Below are 22,812 nucleotides of genomic sequence, written 5' to 3'. Positions count from 1 at the left end.
TCTCTTTCTCTTTTTAGCCTTCTCTACCCAGAATTGTTTTGAGGTGAGCAACCCAGCGTCTGCCTCATACTCGGGTGGTGGAGGGAAGGGGATCCTGGGAAAACTCCTCTTTGCCTCTCAGTGACATGTACAACTCTAGGAAATTTAATCTATAGACCTTTGGGGGATTATAATGGCGGGACTCGAAGGAGTGAAGTGTTAAAATTTCATTACGATTTTTGAAAATAGGCATTCAAAGTCATTTAAAATGAGGAAACAATATTCATAACTATCTCTTACTTTACACGGGCTACTTGTCCAGTGTCGCCGTCAAAAGCTTGAAATTTTCCCATTATTTGGCTTTGGCTTGATTTTTCCACGCTCTCACTAGTGTGAAATCGGATTATGCTGCTTTTAAAATAAATGCCTTCTTTCACATTTTTCACTTTGACTTTGATCGGAATGGATGTAGGCTTATATTTATTCTTAACTGATTTGTGAAAAGCTGCTTTGTTAGTGACAAAAATGCTGAAGTCAAGATTCTTCATTTCTTCATAATCTACTTCCTAGAAAGGCAAAATCAAAGGGAATACTTTTAAAAGGGAAAACAACTAGAACACACATGTGTGGTTTTAGTGTCAGATTATAGTAATTTAAAACATGAAAAATACAGCAGTACTGAGTAGTCCAACTCTTATATTGGTACCATGTCATTAAAAAGTCTGTCAATTTTGATGTTCATAAATGTTAAGGATGTTTAGGAAGCATCCCCAATTTATTTAAGGTCAAAATCATTTAAAATGTATACATTTTTATTTTTAGCAATCTGAAGTGATTTTTTTTCCTTAATAAAAAAAAGTTAATGGACATCCAATATAAGTTAATATTCCTTAAAATGTGTTCCAGGGGTTTGTTCTGATGAAAAGGGCTACATAAGTAGCTGCAGCACTGCCAGCTCTATCCCATGGCATATCATAAAACCGAGACCTCCTGTAGAAAAAACAACTATTTAGCTTTGTTAAGCCCAGGGATTTTCAAATTTGTTTAAACAGAGAATCTAACCCCCTCCTTTTTAGCATAATGTCTATTAATATCTGGTTTGCTACTAATGCCATAAAAGATTAATCCTCCTCTAAATACTTTGATCTTTGTGAATTGTGGTATTTATTAAGTACATTTGATATAATCAGTTTATCACTCTATGCATATTTTATGTTCCAATTTGTCCATTTCCTTTTTTAAAACATTTCTATAGTATTCTACTATTTAGATACACTTAATTTACTTAGCCATTCTGTTATTAGGCATTTCGACTATTTGCAGTTAATACTGCTCTGAACGTTTTTATACAAATTATTTTTCCCCTGTTGAGCTACAGAGGGAAGAAGTACCCAGTCAAAGTTTACGTAGGTCCTGTTGCTTTTTATTTCTAGTGGTCCTGACCATTTAGATGTACTGACTGACCATTTTTGCTGTTTCTTCAGTATATCATTAAATATATTACATGTGTTTACATGAATTACTGCAACGTTCACTTTTGTTTTTGGATGATTTATTACAAAATCCGTTTTCCTCTCTATAGAGTTCCGGATATATAACTTCTGCCCCCTTTATTATATGGGTCACTGTGGTGTTGGGACAATAACACAACACAAATTGACTACAGAAAAATACACTCTTTGTGACTGTAGAATCCTTGTGAAAGTTATTGTCTTTTTAAGTTGCTCTTGCACTTCACACACTTATTTTGATGGTATGAAGTATGCCGGATGAGAAATAAAATCTTTCAGCCATATGTCATTAGTATTCAAAGACCATGGAAGAACAAGACAGTGGTAAAAAAAAAAAATGAGCTAGGTACTAGCGACATAAAAACTGTTTCATAGTGTTTGTTATAAATAGCCAGCGTGGGGCTTCCCTGGTGGCGCAGTCGTTGAGAGTCTGCCTGCTAATGCAGGGGACACGGGTTCGAGCCCTGGTCTGGGAGGATCCCACATGCCGCGGAGCAACTAGGCCCGTGAGCCACAACTACTGAGCCTGCGCATCTGGAGCCTGTGCTCCGCAACAGGGGGGGCCCACACACCGCGATGAAGAGTGGCCCCCGCTTGCCACAACTGGGGAGGGCCCTCCCACAGAAGCGAAGACCCAGCATAGCCAAAAATAAATAAATAAATTAATTAATTAAAATAAATAAATAAATAAATAGCCATTGTGCTCCAAAGGGAATGGAAAAATTTTCAGCATCAAGAGCAATGTATGAGGGCATATACCTCTATTTTTACAACTGTTAGCAAATTTTATCACTCCCATTTTTGCTATCTTCAATAGCATTAAAGATACTAAACTTATTTGTTAACACAGCTGAGGCTTTTTCTCATGTGATGATTCACTATCTCTGTTTCTACAGTTTAAAGTATCTATTCTTCTCCTGTATCTTTTTTAGACTGCTTTATTGAGGTATGATTTACCTACAATGAAATTTACCCATTTTAAGTGTAAAACATGAGGATGTTTCATAAGCCTATATGGTTTTGCAAATATCAAGACTGTTGGTTTTAGAACACTTCCATCACTCCCCAAAAGTTCCTTTTTGCCTATTTGTAGCCAACTCACAACCCACCCCAAGCAACCACTGATCTGTTTTCTTTATAAGCGCTTTTTGCCTTTTCTAGAAATTTCACACAAATAGAATCATACAGTACATAGTATTGTGTGTCTGTATAAAGTATGTTTTTGAGGTTCATCCACATTGTAGCATGTATCAGTACTTCATTTCTTTTTATCGCTCAAGAGTATTCCATTGTATCAATAGACCACATTTTATCAGCTCACCAGTTGGTGGACATTTGGACTGTTACCAGTTTTTCATTATTATGAATACAAGCCACTATGAACACTTGCATGCAAGTTTTTTTTTTTGTAGACGTATGTTTTTATTTTTCTTGGGTGGATACCTAGGACTAAATCATTAGGTCACTGGATAACTACTCTATGTTTAACTTTTTATAAAACTGCCAAACTGGCTGTAGCATTTAATGTTTCCACTGGCAATATATAGGAGTTCCAGTTCTATATTCTTGCTGATACTTGGTGTTGTCAGTCTTTCTTTGACTGTAGCTCATTCTAGCAGGTGTGCAGTGGTAGCTCACGTAGTCTTAATTTGCATCTTCCCTAATGACTAATGATGTTGAGTATCCTTTATGCACACATTTGCTATTTGTATATCTTCTTTATCTAACTTCCTTGTCCATTCATTTGAATGAAATCTGATTACCGCCTTTATAATTTGGAAGTGATTCTTTATACAATTGCAAAAGTAAATTTGTAATTTTCTTCATCTGTTGCTGTCATTTTAATACTAAATTTACTATTTTTTTTTTCCTGCCCCCTTTGATAACCCCTTTTTGTGCTACCATGGTGCATTGAGGATATTTCTATTATTCATCACTAAGTGATTGTTTCTCCTTATGTGTATTACTGGCTTTTTATCTCAGGCATCTAGCATGGTTGCACCTATAATCTATGACTAAAAAGTATGCTTAGTTCTGTATAAGCAGGTAAATCTATTTCATCTCTGATGCCATTATCCATGTATTCAATAATCATAAAATGTGTCTTCCCTTCAAACATGAGCTAATCTTTTTCTATTTTCCTTTGCTTTACAAAAAGTAATCTAAATGCATACAGTAGCCTATTGATAAATGGTATCAATAATTATTACTATGAAACCTCAAGTTAATTTTTCTCTATTCGGTTATACATTATCATCATTCCTCTTCCTGCTATTAGGGTTTACCTACTATGCCATATATTAAGTTTTGTAAAAATGTGGAAACCTCTGGAATCAATTTTTGTCTGTGACTTAATGAAACAGTATTTGGAAAGCGGTAGCTTTGCTTTTTATTTTAAAATCTGATAAGGTAATTCTATCATAAACCATTTAAACATACACTGATATTCTTCTTTACTTATTCTGTTAGATGAAGATCCATCCTTTAAGTTTTGTTTAAGAAATTCTGTGGGAGTAAGGGTTTTAATTGTTTAAGACCCATATGCTTAATAACACTATTAAATTTTTGTTCATTGATTCAACTAAGCACACTTATAACACTGTGTTTCAAAATGTGACCCTCCTACTACTGACATTAGAAACACAAAAAGTGTAACCACTTACTAACCACAGAAATTGGGCAAGTAGGGATGGCTCTTATCTCTACAACTGTGGTGCCAGTTAACTGATTATGAAAAGTACTTGTAAATATGTGGAGCTCAAAATATATCAGTCCCCTCCTCTGGACCAAATTCTCCCATTCCAGTTTTGAACACTAAGTACTTACCTTAATAAGGGTCACGATTCCTTCATTAGTTTGAGTATCAGTTTCTATGTGGAAATAACCCCCTTCATTTCCTGATGCAAAAGTAAAATTGGCTAACCAATTATCGGAGCCTACTTCATCTGCATCGAACACTTTTATGCGTAAAACTTCTACATTGGCTTTGTTTTCTTCAACTGTTCCTTCATACTGCAAAACATAAACAGGCAATTTTTATTCTGATGTAACACAAACCTAGGTGATATATTTTTAGCTTATGACTAAAATATACATAGGCATGTTTGTTATAAAAATAATAGTTACCACTTTATTTTCGACTACAGGTATATTGTCATTGACGTCCAAAATACGAATCTGAACTTGAGCTTGTTTTCCTGGTTTATCTGTTACTTGTCCATTGCCATCTCTTGCTTCTACCGTCAAAGTATAGCTGCTGTGTTCCTACAGGGCAATAAAAAATACCCAGCTGGGGTGAAAATGAATGGCTCTGTCTTTCTGGTTTTAGTTCACTGTATCATCAAGGGAATGAACCACAGTACATTTTATTCATAAATAAGTTTCATGATCTACTGTTAATCCTGTGAAGATGCTGTTTATTTGCCATCAGAGCTTTTCTAAAAGTGCAGAAAAGCCCAATACAGTTGTTGATATCGAATTCTTAATTATGTCATTGGTGATATTTATCAGGAGATGAGTCTCTCCTTATAATAGTCTGAGCACAAAAGAGTGCGTTCAAAATGTAGTTTGCGCTACACTGGAAGTGATGGGACCCTAGGACTTGGCTTTTTCTATCCCACACATCATTTTCAGCTAAAAGTTAAGCCAGGAAAACTTAATCCCCCAAGAACACTTGACCAGTGAAGGCAAAACTTGGTGAACTTTGTCCATACATCCCGGGAGATTAGATTCTTGGAGAACGTGTCCTAGAGAATAACGTCTCAGATATTACGCCAAAGGGAAGCCTCTCTTCCACGTGGTCCCCTTCCGATGGCTCCATTCAGTGTGGGTGTTGTTTAAGGAGCCGGGCAGCCAGTGCCAATACCTGGGGACCCTGTGCAGGGCAAACTGGAGCCGGGCAGCCAGTGCCAATGCCTGGGGACCCTGTGCTCAGTGAGAGGCAGGACAGCAGAGGCTTTGGAACCAGCTGGCTGGGTTCCAATTCTGACTTACTAGCTGTGTTGGACACACATTATCCCTTTGGTCCTTGGTTTCCTTCTATGTAAAGTGGGGGTAATTGTATCCGCTTCACAGGGTTTGCAGGTGAAGTTAATTTGAGTTAATCCACGTAAATGGCTTGGAATAGCACCAGGCATGTGGTGAGCGCCCAATAAGTGACAGCCAGTATTTTCTGGTTAAACTTTCCAGAGACAGAAGCTCATTAAAAAAATCACACTACTAATTCAAAATAGTATTTTTCCATTCTCATTTTATGCAAAAAGGTAGAGTAGAATTTTAGGAGTAATAATATGTTTTAATTTTACGAAGACCTTGATAGGAATGTTGAGCACTATCCTCTCCGTCTCTGGCCAGAGTCAAATCATTTTTCCAAGTAATACAAAACACGCTGACTGTGCCTGGATGATGATTTATATTTGACGATAATACATTGTTCTTAGGATCATCAACATTTTACTATGCATGCTGTTAAGACCTTTATGTATGTAGCATTTAAAAAAATTCTCTCTCCCTTTTTCAACTAAAATGTTCCCTTTGACTTAGAAACAAAAAGTGAAATGTTTGAGAAAGCACCCTTTTTAGGAAACTGACTCAAATTTTCCTCCAATTTGGGATTTACAGTAACTCTTTCCTTTACAAATACTTCTATTATGCTAAATAGGACTCCTATTTCAAACTTTTTTCCTCTCTCTGTATATGTATTAGTAGTACGAAAGATTCCTGACGTTTCATTATAGAGCCACAAATTAAGGAACATTGCTTTGGAACTCACTAGCAAACAGATCGTGACTGGAGAGGCCCTAGGACAGTGCTTATGTAATTTTGAATTTTTTAGCAGCCACATTTAAAAAAGTAAGAAGAGGGAATTCCCTGGCAGTCCAGTGGTTAGGACTTGGTGCTTCACTGCCGGGGCCCATGTTCAATCCCTGGTCGGGGAACTAAGATTCCGCAAGCCGAGTGGCGTGGCCAAAGAAAGAAATAAATAAACATAAAAAAAAGTAAAAAGAAACAGGTAATACTAATTTTAAACAAATATATTTCATTTAACCCATGGTATCCAAAATATAATCAATTCAAAAAGTGATCAACAAAAAAATTATTAAGGTGATATTTTACACATTCTTTTTTTTCATACTAAGTCTTCCCAATCTGGTGTATATTTTCCACTTACAGCACATCTCAATTTGGACTAGTCACATTTCGAGTGGTCAATGGCCACATATGGCTGATGGCTACCATATTAGACAGCACATCCCTAGAGAAGGATCATTCCGAGTTATCCTATGAGTAAGTAACATAGACCAAAGTCAGAAAATTAGTAAAGAAATAGAGAATAACCTGGAAAGATAGAGGAGAGCTGAAAAGATGAATAACATAAAATATTAATTTACCTCTCTGTCCAAGGTAATACTGGTTGTATAAACCTCTCCTGTATCTTTATTTAGGTAAAACAATGGAGAATTAGCAGGCTTCTGAGATACGAGTCTATAGGAAATTTTAGAATTCGGAGTGTTGGGCTCATCTGCATCTGTTGCGGTGATTTTCATCACGAGTGTATCTGGCATCAGAAACAAAGGTGTCCAAGATGAAACTCAACCTTTAGCACACTTAATGTATGTTACTATTTTATTTATAATATCAACTTGTTCCAAAAAGGATTCCAGGTATTTATCAAAATCAGTTTACCAAGATCAAAACATTTAATTGTTTGAGGAAATAAGTGTGAATGGAGGTAGGAGTAGGAAAAATAAGGTGAGGGTGAGGCTGAGGCTAGTACATACAATTCTTAGGATGAAGTCCTGAACATTTGCTATAGGAGGGTCACAAATTTGTTTATAATAGATCTAATAACCCATTCAAAGAAAGAAGAATGAACAGATACAAATACATGCTTATTAAAATATAAGCAGTTCAGGAGAAGCATAGCTATTCTTTACATTCTGATCAAAGAGAAATCTCTCCAGCATTTAACACTTGCGTTGAAGTCTGACAGCTGAAACAATATGTCAAAGGTCAGCAAACTACTGCCAGCGAGCCAAAGCCAGCCAGCCACCAGCTCTGGTGAATAAAATTTTATTGGAACACAACCATGCCTATTTGTTTACATGTTACCTACGGCTGCTTTCCTGATACAGACTAAAACTGAATAGTTGCTATAGAGACCTAACCTATCACATCAATCTACCACACCTGTTTGCGGGTAAAAAATTTATAACAAAAAAGCAGTTCCAAACCTAGAGCAATACGTTTATTATTATTTGTCCTGTGGGTAATACTCAGCCTCCACTAAGACAGAGGTTTCAGTGTTCAGTTACACAATGGGGATAAACTGGCCTTGGATATTCATTCGTAAAAAAAAATAACCTCTTACTTGCTGCACTCAGCTCTTCAACAGACCCAACAAAGACGTCCTGCGTGAACACTGGCTCGTTGTCATTGATGTCAAGAACTTTAATTCGGATTTCTATTGGTTTCTCTAAGTTGTTTCCTTTCTCATCCAAACCATGACCAATTAGCTGAAATCACGACATAAATAATAGAAGGGATTAGATTTAAGCTGAGGTCATTCAAGTACCATAGTTTCAAAACAATAATAAAACATATCATAATTATTACCCAAGAAGAACTGCAAACTAATAAATGTAAAATTGTTCTTCTTACCAGAAAAAATGGTGTTTCTTCTCGATCTAGAATGGTGGTAACGTTCAATTCTCCGGTGTCTTTATTAAAGACAAACACACCAAAAGGTGGCTCTGTGATCCCTTTTCCAGTGTATTTGTATGTAATTTTTAGTTGTTTTTCTTCTGCAAGATCAGAATGTATCTAACATAAAAATAAGAAAGGAATGCCTCAAGTTAAACTCTCTATAACTTATAGGTAATTGTTTTCAATGGAAAATTTCGCTCTGAAGCTGTCAGATGTTGATGGGTCGAGGGTGGGCGGTGCACAGGTGCTCCAGAGCAGAGGTGCTGGTGTCAGAGGACCTGGTTCTGGTCCTGTCTCAGCCACTCACCAGGTAGTGATGCTGAGGCAGTTACCTACCCTCCTGTGTCTCAGTGCTCTCATCTGTAACCTGAAGAGACACTACTGCCTACCTCTCAGGGTTGTTATGAAACTAAGGTATCATTAGGGGGGGTACATCTTGGTGGGGGTGGATTTTAAATTTAGCACATAAGGTAAAAATTGCAGAGTCAAAATCACCTTCATAACTCCGTTCAATCATCAGGACAGTATGAATAAGGCATCCTTCCATAGAAGGGTTAAAATAGTCAAGTGTTTGCCTGCTTGGAATGCTTCAGCAAATCAGGGTTTCTAACATGCTGGGTCTTCTGTAGTTAACACTTTTGCCCTCTATGAACAGCTTTATTTGTATCTCTAATTCGTTTGTTTGTTTGCCATTTCTGTATCTCTCATTCTTCATTAGTAAGTGTGTCTCTGTGGTCTCCTACTGGATCCTCAATTTCTTTTCTTCAGACATCGTTGAAGCCATCACCACCCACCTGCCTAGCCAATTCTTTGTCCTGAAATCTCAGGATTAGCTACACATTCTTCCCAGAGGATTCTCAACATGCACTGGGGCTGGGGGTTGCTGCTGAGAATGATCAATGCGGCTCCAATCTCCTGCTACAGCTGCTCTGCTCCAAGAGTGGAACGGTGATCCTGGGGCAGCCCATGATCACTTTTCACCGAGCTTCTCTCTCTGTTTGTCTTTCTTGTTCTCTGTGTTTCTGTTTGTCTGTCTCTCTTTTTTTGCCAAGTACATGCATATACACACACAACACATGTGTATGTGCATATACATATATACTTCAGTATTTATAGAGAATATTCTAGATCTCTATGTGCTAGTTATATGTATTATATAATTTCACTTATGTTAAAAATAAAACCAAACTGTGTGTGGACATAACAGTTGGTTTGTATATATACGTATGCATGTAAGAGTATGTAAGTATATACATACTTATGTATTTCACAAGATCTGGAAGATACTAAACTGTTGACAGTATTACTCCTAGACAGAGAATTTGGAAAGTTGGGGAAATACAAGATCTTTTGCTTTTTATGTACATTTTACTCTGAACGACTTTTTATTTCACTTTTTTCCAGCTTTATTGAAATATAATTGACATAACATTGTGTAGGTTTAAAGTGTACAATGTGATCGTTTGATACACATATGTATTGTGAAATATTTACCACAATAAGATGAATAACTTTTATAATTAAAATTAGTAAGAATAGCTAACACTTATTGAACCCCAAAGAATCAATGCATTTTAGGGAAAGAATGTGTGAATGACTCAGATATCTCATCAAACCAAACCAAACCAAACCAAAGCAAACCGAAAAGCTTAACTCCTTATATACGTACTATTATGTAAAACCGTAATTAAACATTTAGATTTTAGAAGGCTTCTATGAAAACAACATGCTGCTGGAAAAAGGAAAGTGTTGTCTTCTGTAGCTGCTCTTTCTTTTAAGCTCATCACGTACAATGTTTATAAGATGGGAAAGATGAAGGTACAACTTGCATATGAACAATCATTCATTCACACAAATGTTTACTGAACACCTACTGGATGTTGGCACTGCTCAGGGCACAGGGCATGAGCTATGAGACCTAAGGTCTAAGCCCCTGCCCTGGGGGAGCTTACACTCTACTGAGGGAACCAGACAACAAGCAAGCAATTTATGACATAATGTCCTGGAGGCGAATGAGCTATAAACTGAGCAGAACGAGTGAGGGGACCGAGATGGGGTGAGGCCGGGAAGGGAATTCGTTCAGGAGGTAACTCTTGGCTAGAGGCTTGATGCTGTGAGATACTGCAAATATCTGTGGGGAGGGGGTTCTAGGCAGAGGCAACAGCAAGTGCTAAGGGTGGGAGGCTGGAATGGCTTGTGTCAGCTTAGGGAGGTGGCAGAGTGGGGGCTGGGGGCTGATAGGAGCTAAGGTCAGAGAGGAGGTCAAGGCCAATGAATCCCAAGAGCTCTTGTAGGCCGCAGTGAGGAGTTTACTCCTTCCACTGCAGTGGGCAGCTGTTGAAAGTGTCTCACTAAGAGGATGCTTTGATTTGTCTTTTCAAAAGATCACTCTGGGGCTTCCCTGGTGGCGCAGTGGTTAGGAATCAACCTGCCAATGCAGGGGACCTGGCTTCGAGCCCTGGTCCAGGAAGATACCACATGTCATGGAGCAACTAAGCCCGTGCGCCACAACTACTGAGCCTGTACTCTAGAGCCAGTGAGCCGCAACTACTGAGCCTGTGCGCCACAACTACTGAGCCTGCGAGCCACAGCTACTGAGCCTGCGTCTAGAGCCCGCACGCCACAACTACTGAAACCCTCGTGCCTAGAGCCCGTGCTCCGCAACAAGCGAAGCCACCGCAATGAGAAGCCCACGCACCGCAACGCAGACTAGCCCCCACTCGCCGCAACTAGAGAAAGCCCGCATGCAGCAACGAAGACCCAACGCAGCCAAAAATAAATAAATAAAATAAATAAATTTATTAAAAAAACCAAACCAAAACAAAAAACCCCCCAAAAGATCACTCTGGCCGCTTTCTGGAGAATGGACTGTGGTGGGGGGAGGCGGAGGCAAGAGTGAAGGCAGGGAGGTGAAGTCGGGGCACTTTTGGTAACACAGGTCAGAGCTGACAATGACTCGGACAAGGAGGGTGGCGGTGGGGAGAAGTGGACAGACCTGGAATACATTTTTGGCATAGAACTGACAGTACTTGCTACACTTTTGAAATACTGGGTAGAATTATGGTGCCGTTTACTGAAATGGGTAGAACTTATGGACAACAGCTTTTGGGAAAAATCAAGGGTTCAGACTTTGCACATGCTAAGTCTGAGATACATATTAATAGAATTACCATATAATTTATCCAAAACAATGGGCATTTTGAGAGTGAAAGGGGAGTTATTAATGATTAGGCTAGGACAATGGCTACAAACTCAGACTGTTTCAGGCAGGATGTGTGGTCACCCTACCACCTATTAGATATCAGTTCTTTTCATTTTGAAAACTACCTTCATAGGTGGCAGAATATGCAACTCTGGTATAAGAATTATTTCAAGCCGAAAGCAATTGAGAAGAAGCAGATACAAGAAAGCTCTCTGCCCTCCCCCTATTTGCCTAAGAGCAGGACATAAATTTGTAAAGGTGCCTCTCCACCCTTCTCTATGAGGAAGGACAAAAGTTAATCACAGGAGTTAGATCCTTATCAGCCTGGAGACAGGACCAGAGGAATCCACAAAACAAACCTGACTAACTAGCTTTTTCTCTTATTAGTTGCCCATATAGTTGCCTTCCCACAGTTTGCTGCTCCTGGAGATTCAAGGTCCTTTTCGCCTTGTCACTTCTCTAAAAATTTATTGTTCTTTTGCTAAGTAGCTATATAAACCCAAATCCTAACCAAACCTTTGAGTTACTCACCTCTGGGTACTCCCATGTGCTACATGCGTGATAGACATGTTACTAAGCTTGTTTGTTTTTCTCTTGTTAATCTGTTTTTTTGTCAGTCCAACTTCCAGGGCTCCAGCCAGAGAAACTAGGAGGGTGGTAGGAAAAAGAACACTGCCCCGCCCCCAACACATGATACTATCTCCTTTTGAGCATAGTAACACTCTGTTAAACAAAGATTTAACTAGTGCCAGATTCAACTCTTAGTTGAATCAAAGCCCTACATTATATATATATGTTCACCAATAATGCTGCATCTTCCAGAATGGGAAAGAGGCTCTTCCAGGTGGTATCTGGAATATTAAAACCTCAGTAAGTACATCATATAATTTTCCTAAAATTTTAAAGTGAACATGAAAGTCCTCAGACCACACTTTAGCAATACGCATGCATTTCCTGTTCCTCTTCAGAAGGTACCTTGGCAATCGGATTCTTCCTGGACAGATCCTCTCCTTCCCGAAGAGCCACAGGGGCAGTGAGCCAAGAGCGCTTTTGCCTCACTGAGTGAGTATGTTTAGGAAGCAGCTTATTTTCATTTCTTGAGTGTAAGACCTAAAACAACAAAATAATGCCCCCAAATGATTAAGTGCCCTAAGACATTAGTATGGCATCCTGAAATTTAGTAAAAGTTGAAAGGGGGCTGTGCAAATTTAAAGGTATAAATTTCATAATTTTTTAACAGGCTTCATTGTCAAAGAGGAAATATATACACTCTAGCAAACATTATATACCTGAAGAGCTTGTTTCCAAACCAGTAAAGCAGTAAAGCAGTTTTTTATCAGTTAGAAGAGATCTCCCAGAGTGAAGAGCTAAAAAGGTAGAGTAATTGAGTGATCTTACAAATGGGCAAATTAAAATTAACATACCAAGTCAAGAATTTTTTTCTTACTGACTGAAAATGAAGTTTTATTTTTCTGTGGTGGCTTATAATTTAAAAATGAATTACTAATGTTTTAAGACTAAATGTCAGCAACCTGTTGATAAGATATCAATTTAACTAAAACTAGTGCAAGTGTCAGTTAATGAATTTATTGTTTTAAGAATGTTAAAGGATTAAATCACCCATCTTTGGTTTATCAAAAACTTTAGGTAGAAAACTATTCTATAAATTTTCAGTTGTGCTTTAATAGATGAATATATATTTTATCCAAGGAAAATTTTAATACAGCTGACCTAGTATTTTAAGATCAGAAATGATTTTTACACTAGGTTTACAGTTTTACTCATTTTGTTGCTGTATATAACAAGTATTTTATTTCAAAATATTTACACTGGTTATCACTAGGTCACTGATTTTTTTCTTTGTTTTTAGTGGAAAAATTCTTCTATAATTAAAAAAATTTAAATTATGTATCAAAACATTAAAATAACATTAAAGTTTATAATGTAAAAATGTAAAACATCCTCCTACTTTTTCCACTCATACTTTGGAGCATTCACTGTTAACAGCTTGATAAATATCTTTTATGATCTTTTCTTATGACCTTACATCTGCACATGTAAAAAGGTCTCTTTTTTTATAAAAATGCAATTATACTGTACATCTCATTGTGCCCCTTGATTTTTTTTTTAAGGGTGATTCATTATTTATTTATTTAATTTTATTTTTGGCTGCGTTGGGTCTTCGTTGCTGCACGTGGGCTTTCTCTAGTTGTGGCGAGCGGGGGCTACTCTTGGTTGCAGTGCGCAGGCTTCTCATTGTGGTGGCTTCTCTTGTTGTGGAGCACGGGCTCTAGGTGCATGGGCTTCAGTAGTTGTGGCACGTGGGCTCAGGAGTTGTGGCTCACAGGCTCTAGAGCGCAGGCTCAGTAGTTGTGGCACACGGGCTTAGTTGTTCCGCAGCATGTGGGATCTTCCCAGACCAGGTCTCGAACCCGTGTCCCCTGCACTGGCAGGTGGATTCTTAACCACTGCACCACCAGGGAAGTCCTGCCCCTTGATTTTTCATTCAGTACCTCATCATGGACATTCTTCCATGTACCATAAATTGTTTTACCATTCTCTCATTGATGGACATTTAGATTGTCAAAATATGCTGCACAGACATCCCTGGATAGATGTTCCTGTGCATGTGTTTGAGTGGGAATGGCTGAGTCTGAGGTTATAGGGATAGAGTAGGATAATCAAGTAGTTAGCTCAGAAATCCCACTAGGGGATTGTAGATAGAGAGAGAACTTTAGGGGACTTTGGGAGACCCCAGTAGGTTAATGATCATTCAGGAAAGCAATGGAAAAATCCTGAAACAAGCTTGCTTGACTCATAAAGCAGAGCAAGTCACTTAGCATCAAAGCCAGATCGGCTTGCTTAGCAATAAAACCATGCAAAACAGAAGCATGAGACATGCCCCAAAACAATCAAACACTAGTGGAAAATAAGGCCTACAACCTGCCCAGTGATGTCAACAAGTTAATGACCCCTAGGACATGCTCTCTGCACACAAGAAAACAGTAATTTATGGAAAGGTGACATTTCAAAGTGAAAGACCCTCATTGTACTGAGACCTGAAATAATTTTTCCATAGTGCCATGACGGTCCTGGATGCACCATATAGGGTCAAAAACTCCCCCGCCCAGCATGTAGGAGGAGTTAATGATTGAAGACTCAAAGAATGAAAAAGAAGGTGGTCTTCTCCCCTTCCCTCCTCTTCCTCTGATTATAAAAATGTAGCCCACTAAGTACTCGGAGCAGTGCAATGCTTGCCTGCTCCCTTGTAAGCCTCACAAGTGTCCTAGTCTCTAATAAATCACTTCTTATTTATCACTTTGCCTCTCGCTGAATTCTTTCTGCACTGAGACATAAAGGACCGGAGCTCCCTGGAGCCCCCCCGAAACGCCACCTAGCAGTTTCAGCAGGAGTGTGTGCTTTCAATCTGGGAAAGGCACAACTGTCTTCCATGAAATTAAGCCCTTGAGTCCAAAAGACAGGAATAATCCCCTCGGTTCCTTACCTCTAAATGGAGTCCATCTCCAAAGTTAAAGCAGATCTGGAAAATAAAATTATTTGTGGTTTAATACAATTTATCACTCAATTCAGCTTAAATACTTTGTTAATGAATAACATAGTATCTAGGATACTATAGACATTAAAAAAGGGGGGGGGTGTGTTTAACCACTACTATCCATCTTTGTCAAAAGGAAACAAATTTTAATTTTCCCCTTTGCTTCCCACCATGACCAGGGCCAGAGAGAGGAATCCATATTCTTTTATATGCATACTCCGTCCCCCAGGAAGCTCAGAACACAACTCATATCTGAAAAACAAAGACACAAACTCTCCTTTTGAAATCTTAGCCACTCTCTGGTCCTTCCCTCCTTACCCTGTGGTTTTCACCTCATGTTCTCAGGGACCCACATACCTTTCCTCAAGGCCTTTAGGGTGAGATGCCCTCCCCCCCCTCCCCCGCTAACTCCCATCATGCCCCATAGTCGGGTCACACATGACTGCCCATATTCAGACTTCATTCCTCAGCTTCCTCGGTCCTACCAACTCTTTTCTTTGGTTCTTATCAAGCACTCTGGACTTATATTACACATCATTATACAGAACTAAATACAGTTATGTTTACTCTAAATCTGCACAACAAACCCCCATCCTGCCTTTTGACTTTTGTGGCACTTTGTTTATAGTCCATTAATCTCCTCTTGGCTTCCCTCTTCTCTTGGTTTAATCTGAACCAGCACTTCTAACAGGGTAGCCACATGTGGCTATTTACACTTAAATTATTTGAAATTGATAAATTTGCTCAATTGCCGCAAGAGGCAAGTGGCTTAAGAACACTTCCACCATTGCCAGCCATTCCAAAGATATTGCCAAAGACTCAGGGATCCTCAATCTCTTGATCTTCTAATATTCCTGCCTCACTTTTTCCCCCAACTCTGTAAGCCTAACTATGATTCTTTTTGACCCTGTACTGACATTGCTAGAGAGGGCCAGAGATTGAACAGACCCGTCACACATCCATGCTCCCTCCACAGGGGTGATGTTTGTTTCTAGGGTGACTATGTATGTTTATGTTTGCCCAGGCAAGTCCTGTTGTGCAGGCATCCCATCTGTTAGCACCCCTTTCATTCTCCAAAGTGTGCTCATTCAGACCATAAATTATACAACGGCCTTATCTTTGCTTCTATCTTTGCTTCTTGTATTGCATCCCTATCATACCATCCCAAACTTCCAGGCAATACCCCAATCACATTGACCACACTTCTGAACCCACTCTTAGATGATCCCACATTTTATTTGACTGAGATTGTATCTTCCATCACCCTCTCCTTCCCCTTCTTTCTCCAAGGAAGAGGTGTCCTGATGCCTTTCCAAGGTTAACCACCATCTGTGTGCTTTATTTTCATCTTTTCCACTTATTCTCCCACATTTATCTTCTCAAGAAACTTGTTCCTTTCACCAATCTTTTATCTTCATTTGCTGCTGGCTCAATCAAACATGTTTATTCCCTTCCCGTTGGTTGGTCAAACAAAGTTAGATCTTCCCCATCTTAAAAACACACAAACAAACAAACCTCTTCCTTGTTTCTGTTAACATTTAATCTACTGCTCCATATCCTTCTTCTACTATAATTCCAACCTGAAATAGTTGTCTATATTTATTGCCTTTACTTCCTCACCTGCTATTTATGTATTAATTCTTTGTAATCTGTCTTAAATTTGGATTTTTCTCTGCCTTTTTTCATGTGCATCTCAGGTCACACAGATCCATGAAGCCTTGGTTGGTAAATCATGGAAAGCAGGGCTTTCTCTAAAATTTTTCAGTCTCTTTTGCTTACTCACATCCCTTTGAAGGCTTCTTGCAGGGTCTGTTCTACACATGGATCTTTCACCTTCCTTTCTTTCCTCTACCTTGTAGCACGTGTTCTTGTTTCCACCCTTGCAAAGAGATACTTAAGGATAGTGGATGTTCAGCCTCTAATATGAGTTTCTCTGGGGCAGATGAACCACCATGGCTAATTTTCTATTTTATGGTCAGATATATTATTTCTTCCTCATCCTCTCTATTACTAGTTTACCAGCTAGCAATGGCCAGAGATATCTCCAACCAAAGTCGTGCTCCCCAAATTTATGTACTTTCAAAGGTGGCATGGTATAAAAAAACAAGTGAAAGCAACGCTGAATGGATCACTCCTCTCTGCATGTTTCTCTGGTAGGTATTTTTGAAGGGAAAGACTAGGGACTAGATCCAGGATTCCTCATTGTCACATCATCAGGGGACATTCTTAAAAAGTGATATATTTCTTGCCCAGCCTCCTAACTACTGGTTTCTTTTCTCTGTACGGGCCACACTGAGGAGTTGGCTGGATAAAATATTTACCACTTTTATTCTTCCCTAGAATCTTATTGGGCCTAGCAAAGGTGTGATATTAAATATGTGTTATTTTAAGTAAATGTTATCATTCTGACCAAATACCATGTGTGCCAGGATGCAAGCAAAAGGGGCCAATTTATAGTCTTCTAGTCAAACATAAACTCTTTATAAGAGTATCTTCATTTTTTTTTGGAACGTACTTTTTTAGATGTGACTTGTTAAGAAAACTACATGACTATAAACAGTGCTTCTTAAGTTTTAACATGTATTTTGTTCACTGGGGATCTTGTTAATGATAAAATGAAGATTTCAATTCAGTATGCCTGGAGTTCAGCTTTATACTCTGTATTTCTAACTGGCTCTCAGATGATGCCAAGGCTGCAGGTTCTTGAACCACACTTTAAGTAGCAAAGTTGTAGACCTGTGATATGCAGTATCATTCGTTTGTTGAGGGATACAGACAACGAAGTCCACCTATTCATTACTATCTCAGTACTCAACACAAGAAACTTTGTCATTCTTGATTGCTAATATCTTGAAAGCAGAGAATCTTTTATTTCATGAATTTACTTATTTTTAACCTTTAAAAACTTTTAAATTGCAGTTACGGTCAGTCCTCCATATTGCAAACGCGGAACCCGCGGATGCAGAACCCACAGATACGTAAGACGCGCCTCGCCATTTTGCATAAGGGACTTGAGAATCCACGTATTTTGGTTTCTGGCGGGGGGCGGGGGGCGGTGGAAATCCTGAAATCAACCCCCTGCAGTTACGGAGAGATGACTGTATATACAAAAGCATAGTAAACAGTACAATGAGCATCCACATGGCCAGTACCCAGTTTCAACAACTGCCTAGCACACACTTTTCTTTTTCTTTGCCCCATTGCTTCTGAAGGGGTTTTATCCCATTTACACTTTACTATTGTTAATGCTTTAGTTATAGCAGCATTTGATTTTTGAGAATTTCCCTAAATGCTTTTTTTAAAAAAATTGAAGTACATTTGACATACAATATTTGTTTCAGCACACATTTCTTTTTAAATAAAATTTTAATTCAGGGATATTTTTAGATTTACACAAATATTGTAAAGAGGGTACCAAGAGTGCCTTTACTCATTTCCCACTAAAGGTAACATTTTATTTTTATTTATTAAAAAAAATTTTTAATTAATTAATGAATTTATTTATGGCTGCGTTGGGTCTTCGTTGCCGAGCACAGGCTTTCTCTAGTCGTGGCAAGTGGGGCAAGTGGGGTCTACTCTTTGTTGTGGTGCGCAGGCTTCTCATTGTGGTGACTTCTCTTGCTGCAGAGCACAGGCTCTAGGCACGTGGGCTTCAGTAGTTGTAGCACGTGGGCTCAGTAGTTGTGGCTTGTGGGCTCTAGAGCACAGGCTCAGTAGTTGTGGTGCACAGGCTTAGTTGCTCTGCGGTATGTGGGATCTTCCCAGACCAGGGCTCGAAACTGTGTCTCCTGCATTGGCAGGTGGATTCTTAACCACTGCACCACCAGGGAAGTCCCTAAAGCTAACATTTTAAATAACTGTGGTACATTTGTCAAAACTAAGATATCAAAATTGGTGTATTTAGATAATGCGCAGTTAACTATATTCCACACTTTATTCAGATTTTACTGTTTCCACCACTAATGTCCTTTCTCTGTTCCAGGATCCAATCTAGGATCCCACGTTGCATGAAATTGTTATGTTTCCTTAATCTCCTCTGGTCTGTGACCATTTCTCAGGCTTTCCTTGTTTATGACCTTGACAGTTTTGAGGAGTACTGGCCAATTATCCTGCAGACTGTTCTCTCATTTGGATTTATCTGTTGTTTTTCTTATGTTTAGAACCAGGTGATGTGTTTTTGTAAAGAACACCACAGAGTGGTGGTGAAGTGCCCTTTTCCTCACAGCATATCAGGGGTACATGACACTCACCTGACAATATTTGTTAAGGTAGCCTTTGTAGATTTCTCCACTGTAAAGTTGCTGTTTTTCCCTTCACATGCTGTATTCTTTAGAAATGAATCATTAAGTCTAGCTCACCCTTGGAGTAGGGATGCCGGGAGGAGAGAGGTTAAGCTCCACTTCCGAGGGGAGGGGCATCTATATATATTATTTGGAATTCTTTAGTAAGAAAGATTTGTCTGTTCTTCCCTCATTTATTTGGTTATTAATTCAATCATTTTTATCAGCTTGGACTCATGCATGTTGATTTTATTCTGCGGGTTATAATCCAATACTATTTAATTTATTTTATTGTTTAAATAGTTCCAGCTTTGGCCATTGAAAGATCTTTATGGTTAGATTCTGTGTCCCTTTGACATGTCCCCATGTTTTGTTTTTTGAGCTCTTTCTTACCGTCTAGTATTACAAGATGCTCTAGGCTCATCTTGTATTTTCCCTGTCCTAGCTTTAGAATCAACCATTTCATCAAGGAGCCCTGATTTCTAATACTGAATGGCATTTAGAAGCCAAGATCTGGGTGTGTAGGTGTAGCGCACACATTATAAAATTGTTTCCAGTCTCCTCAGCCACTTTAAAGGGGAGGGAATAAAGATAGAGCTTTTCTTTTTAACTTTGTTGTTACCAGAGGCTGTGTTTTAATTATTTTTCAGTAGCGAAAGGTTCCTCTAAACTTAATTAACTCCCAAAGGTCCCATCTTCAAACACTATCCCGTATGAATTTTGGGGGGACACAAACATTCAGTCTATAACAACGTGTAAGAGAATTTGGCCAATGAGATATCAGGAGAGTCTGGAAAAAGATTCTTCTCTCTGATAAGAAGAAAAACATATGCATAGCCTCTCTTTTTACCTGCTTCTGGAGACTGCTGAGCAAGGATGTGACATTTGGAATCGCAACGGCCATCTGTGACCATGAGTAGAAAGCTAATAAAATGGCAGAGAAGACAAACTGAAACCATAACATCTTTGAGTTACGAAATTGGTCAAATCTGAAGCCACCCCATCTCCTGACCATTTGTTATGCGATATTAAACATTCTTTTTAATTAACCTTTTAGTTGGGTTTTGGTGCTTACATTTGAAAGCAGCCTAACGTGTACCATTTTTCAGAGTTATTATACAAATTAAAAGAAATAATACATAAATGTATTTATTGCAATGACTGGCACATAGCACGCACTCATTATGATGGTATTTCCTCATTTCTAAGACTTGCATTTTCCTCATCTTAAAATTTCTGAAATCTGGATTTATCCATGCCTTCAATTTCCCAAGCTCCTGCAATGTTCCTGTCCTCTTGGATTCTTACATGTTGGGGAGAGAGACGAAAGTAGGGTGTGATAAAAGTTGTAAAGAAAATTAAAGCAGGGCCAAGGTGGTAGAGAGATTTAAGACTGTGGGGAGGCTCTGAGAAGAGGTTATATCTGCATAGAGACCGGAATGGGGTGAGGGAGCAAGTCAGGTGGAGCCCTGCAAAAGGAATAGCCAGACCAGGAGGTGGGAATGAGAGCGCTATGGTCAAGGTGGTGGTGGTAGAGGGGAGGGATTCAGTGAAGACGGTGTCAGGGTGCCGGTTATGCTTCTTGATCTCATTGCTGGTTACATGGTATGTTCGGTTTGTGAAAATTCAGTAATTCAGTACACTTCACTAAAAAGTTACCAAAATTGATGTGCACCTTAAAGCTGAGGGTTTTTGGAATCTACCTAATAGTTCTGCTGTTTGCATTTTAGAGCATCTATTGCAATAGCCTGTTTTCACAGACACTTAATAAAGACATGATAGACTGAAATATTTGCTCCACATTCATGGTACAAACAACCCAAGAGAGTTGTACCAACATTTTGTCAGTTGTGGAACTGTTTGTTTATTTGACTAAGGAAATAGTTGAGGTCTTAACTACTCCTTCCTAAAGTAAACGATTTGGATGTTTCCTTAGGAATGTGTATCTCACAGCACACATTCTTAATTTAGGACAGTAGTTCTCAGTTGGGGGAGATTTTGTGCACACAAATTCCCCCACCCCTTTCCTGTGACATCCTGTGGTCACCTGGGATATTTGGTAAAGTGTGGAGACATTTTTGCTTATGAAACTAGAGTGCGTGTGTCGGGGGCGGGGGAGGAAGTAAGTGCTACTGGCATGTATTGGGTAGAGACCAGAGAAGCTGCTCAACATCCTACAATGCACAGGACAGCCCCTCCCCCAACAAAGCATTATCTGGCTCTAAATGCAAAGTGCCAAGGTTGAGAAACCCTAACTTAGACCATGTTTCTCTGATTGCAAGTTACTGTAATAGCTAGGGTCAAGAAGGTCATGCAAGTTCTGGAGGACCATGGATTTATGCAAATTTCCAAACTGGCAGCATATTGCAGACAATATAAATGGAGTAATTGACACACTCTGTCTTCTGTCCTCCATTCCCACTCCTTCCCACTTCCCTTTAAACATTTTCAGTTCTGTAAGTTTGAGTGACATCCCGTGGGGATGTTGTAAAAGGATTTCAAGAATTGGAAGGACGTCTGGACAAGGTGACCATTATGGTTTCTCCCAACTATGAAATCTGTCATTCTTTTTTCTCACAAGGAACTTGGTGATAGAAAAATGTCATGTGTGACATGCCTTTAAGACTGAAGATGAAAAGTAAGCTTCTAGTCTCTGTAGTCAAAGAAGTAGTGTTTTTAGATGAACCAGAAAAATCCTTCAAAAGCTTTCCCAATTTACTGAAGTTTAGAAAAAATTTTTTTAAAAATTTCTACCGTTAGATCCCATGCATCCTGTAAAAACTGGCCTTCTTGGTAACTGGAAAGAAAATAATTTTCTTTTTTTTTTGGCAGAGCCATGAGGGAAGGTCAAATATCACTGAAAAAATACAATCAATCAATGACTCTTTGTTCCCAAGGTCGGCACCTTTAGAAAAGACTTCCTGCTCTGAAGTCACCTTGATGAGTTTAACAAACAGAATTCTGGAGGACTTACAAGTCACTGATGACAGTTCTTCCTGGCTAATAGGCTGTCGGCCTGAAGTAGAGGCTTTTGAAGCTTTCTTTTGTGATTCTATGAGTCCAAGGTTAGGTGACCCCTTAAACTTTAATATCTCAGACCAACAGATAACTTACTGAAGATGAGATGTAGAGGGGTACAAAGTAGTTTAAAAATATTGTTTTAGGGGCTTCCCTGGTGGCGCAGTGGTTGAGAATCTGCCTGCCAATGCAAGGGACACGGGTTCGAGCCCTGGTCTGGGAAGATCCCACATGCCGCAGAGCAACTAGGCCCGTGAGCCACAACTGCTGAGCTTGCGCGTCTGGAGCCTGTGCTCCACAACAAGAGAGGCCGCGATAGTGAGAGGCCCGCGCACCGCGATGAAGAGTGGCCCCCGCTCGCCGCAACTAGAGAAAGCCCTCGCACAGAAACGAAGACCCAACACAGCCCAATAAATAAATTAAAAAAAAAAATGCTGTTCATTTAAAAAAATATATATTGTTTTAACTTTGAGGCATTATAATGGCTTATTGTTTCCATTCAGCCAGAAAGAACTTTAGCCTACTTTAGCAGGGTGGTCAACGGATGATCTTCGGTACCCA

At 39.1% G+C, this 22,812-nt stretch overlaps 1 protein-coding gene across 1 annotated transcript in view; it reads right to left on the bottom strand.

The window, feature by feature from the left end:
• Window positions 1–22,812, bottom strand: part of DSG2 (desmoglein 2) — a 48,247-nt gene that overhangs the window by 15,887 nt on the left and 9,548 nt on the right. The window contains exons 2-9 of the mRNA XM_036823688.1: window positions 14,903–14,938; window positions 12,373–12,507; window positions 8,151–8,312; window positions 7,861–8,005; window positions 6,881–7,047; window positions 4,617–4,754; window positions 4,317–4,502; window positions 280–545 (exon numbers count right to left, since the gene is read on the bottom strand). Coding sequence (XP_036679583.1) covers window positions 280–545; window positions 4,317–4,502; window positions 4,617–4,754; window positions 6,881–7,047; window positions 7,861–8,005; window positions 8,151–8,312; window positions 12,373–12,507; window positions 14,903–14,938 — 1,235 coding nt within the window. The remainder of the gene's footprint in view (window positions 1–279; window positions 546–4,316; window positions 4,503–4,616; window positions 4,755–6,880; window positions 7,048–7,860; window positions 8,006–8,150; window positions 8,313–12,372; window positions 12,508–14,902; window positions 14,939–22,812) is intronic.

The sequence above is a fragment of the Balaenoptera musculus genome, chromosome 14, assembly GCF_009873245.2.
Source record: "Balaenoptera musculus isolate JJ_BM4_2016_0621 chromosome 14, mBalMus1.pri.v3, whole genome shotgun sequence".
Lineage (NCBI taxonomy): Eukaryota > Metazoa > Chordata > Mammalia > Artiodactyla > Balaenopteridae > Balaenoptera > Balaenoptera musculus.
The sequence above is the reverse complement of the archived record's forward strand: the minus strand, read 5'-3'. Positions and strand labels throughout refer to the sequence as shown.